Raw genomic sequence first — 2,264 nt, forward strand, 5'->3', positions numbered from 1 at the left:
ATTTTATGAAAATTACTGACTGACCTTTTACTTCTGAATTTAAATCCAATATGCCATGTTTTTTGAATCCTTCATAGGAATCAGAAGCACTCATTTGACTGTAACTGAGATTTCTGTTTTGTTTTTTCTAAAGAAACAGAAAATTGATTATTTAGAATTTCTCAATTTCCACTGAGGCAAAAAATGTGTAAGATAACCCTTAACCCTAACCTATCTTCTAAAATTGTAAAAAAAAAAAAATAAAAGATTTATAAATAAAATGAAATATATAGTATAGAATAGAATTATCCGAGAAATTATCTCAAACTAAAATAGTTGAATGGACTGTAAAAAGTGTTTTCTTAATTCCTTTAATTCCATGTGTCCCACAGGGCGCCAACAAGAAATCTTCATGTCACAATTTTTGACAAGGGATTGTAGTTGTCCCCCTTTAAAAAAATATTCCTGACTAATTAATGATTTCCTGTAGACACATTTTGATTGCAATTACTAATTCCCTCAGTTTAGCAAAACATCTCCCTTATAAGTAAACCTTCATTTACAGACACTCTTTAACTATTTGACTTTAACCAAGCTGTGTCCAGTCTCTTCTACAGCTGTAATGGTCTCTGCTTATTCAACATGGTTAGTCCACATGACTCTGTAAGGAGCATAGAGCTGGTTTCTCGGTTTCTCTGGCATATATATATATTCCTCCTTGGATAGGATGCCAGTCCATTGCATAATTACTCATTTTTACCAGCTGAATGGACTGAAGCAACGTGAAATGAAATGTTTCATTCAAGAAACACAATGCATTGCCCAGTCCAGGGATAAAAACCACAATCTTACAGCCATGAGTCTAACACCCTAACCCACTAAGCCACGAATCTCCACTCCTTTCAACATTCTCATTGTATACTTATTTTTCTAATCTAAAACCAGTCACTGCTTCCTATCTTGCCTCACTCCTACCAAATATCAAAAAGATTCTGCAAAGTACTGTACAACAAGGCTGAGCCCTTTGAATTAAAAAATCTACATATGAGCTTCCATGCAGTTCTGTTTCCATGATTTTATCTTAGAAGGCTTGGGTTCGATTTTAGGTTATGGTAGAAGACATTCACCCAAGTTGCTATGCAGCCTTTCCTGGGTTTGGAAAATTTTATCTTAATATGTTGTTTTTTTTGTTTTGTTTTTTTCTGTAGACTTATTCTCTGTTCACTCCCTCTGCGTATTCTATGTACTGTTCATACCATTTTGGTTAGTTTTTGTGATGAGTTGTAGTGTATCTGAGCACTGTATACAATAAGTTCATGATTATAACTGCATTTCAAATTTTATCCATGATTCCTGCCATGTCATGTTCTGGATATTCTTTTAATATCCTCAGAAAAAGGAAGAATTATCTATTCAACACAATGGGACAAGATCATCTAAAACATTTGGCTCTGGTTTCTCTGCAAATGCAGCTTTATGCCAAAATGTTGGCAACATTGTCAGCATATTTAGCTTCAGGATGACAAAGAAGAAGAGATCTCTTATGAGCTTGTTTCACTTCTTCCCTGATGTGTAAGTACCAAAAATGTCATCAAATATTGTCATTTCACAATCGAAATTTTCATTTATGTACCAGCATTGCAGTTTTAGCTTAATTACAATATTAATTAGTCTAATCAACTTTGTCTTTGAGTGTTTTGGAGCAAAAAGTATGGGTTTTGCCCTACTCTTCTGAAAAACTTCTACACAGTGTGTGTATGAATACTACATTTACTTAGTGCTCTTTCCAAATATTTCTTTCCTTTGTATGTAGTTTTGCCCATTTAGAGAGTATGTTGAGCACACAGTGATCATCCAAAGACTGACATTTTCATTCTAGTTATTACCCTTTCAAAAGATTTCCTCACAATATCCTGAATTTAACTTAAGAATCTCTGAGAGAGAGAAAATATAGCTACCTCATTGTAAATAACGGCAAGGCATTTTGTCCAATGTTCAATTAATTCTGTTAAATTATAAACCAAATACTTACTCCAGCATTATTGGCCAGGGAACTTGGTTTTGTACGAGGTCCTCTTGGAACCTTTGTTGGTCTGTTAGCTCCTTCATCATCTGAAGTTTCCAATGTTCTCTTCTGAGAGAAGAAAGGGACATAGCTATCACCTCTGCCCTCATCATTGCTGTCACTGAGGGCACTGCTATCATGACCTGCACCAAGATTAAACTGATCTGCATCGCTTTCAGAATCTGGAAGGTAAAAGGAAGTCATTTATTCCGTGAATCAT

The 2,264-nt window shown here is 34.7% G+C and overlaps 1 protein-coding gene across 1 annotated transcript; it reads right to left on the bottom strand.

Annotated features, from left to right (window-relative positions):
• Nucleotides 1-24: 24 nt before the first annotated feature.
• LOC106867090 (uncharacterized) lies at nt 25-2,248 on the bottom strand (the record flags this gene model as incomplete). Its single annotated transcript, XM_014914962.1, has 2 exons — nt 2,012-2,248; nt 25-127 (listed from the first exon to the last, which is right to left on the bottom strand). Coding segments are annotated over exons 1-2 (340 nt in total), but the record flags the coding sequence as incomplete, so codon positions are not given.
• Between the last annotated feature and the right edge of the window lie 16 nt (nt 2,249-2,264).

Source organism: Octopus bimaculoides, unplaced genomic scaffold (assembly GCF_001194135.2).
Source record: "Octopus bimaculoides isolate UCB-OBI-ISO-001 unplaced genomic scaffold, ASM119413v2 Scaffold_14986, whole genome shotgun sequence".
Lineage (NCBI taxonomy): Eukaryota > Metazoa > Mollusca > Cephalopoda > Octopoda > Octopodidae > Octopus > Octopus bimaculoides.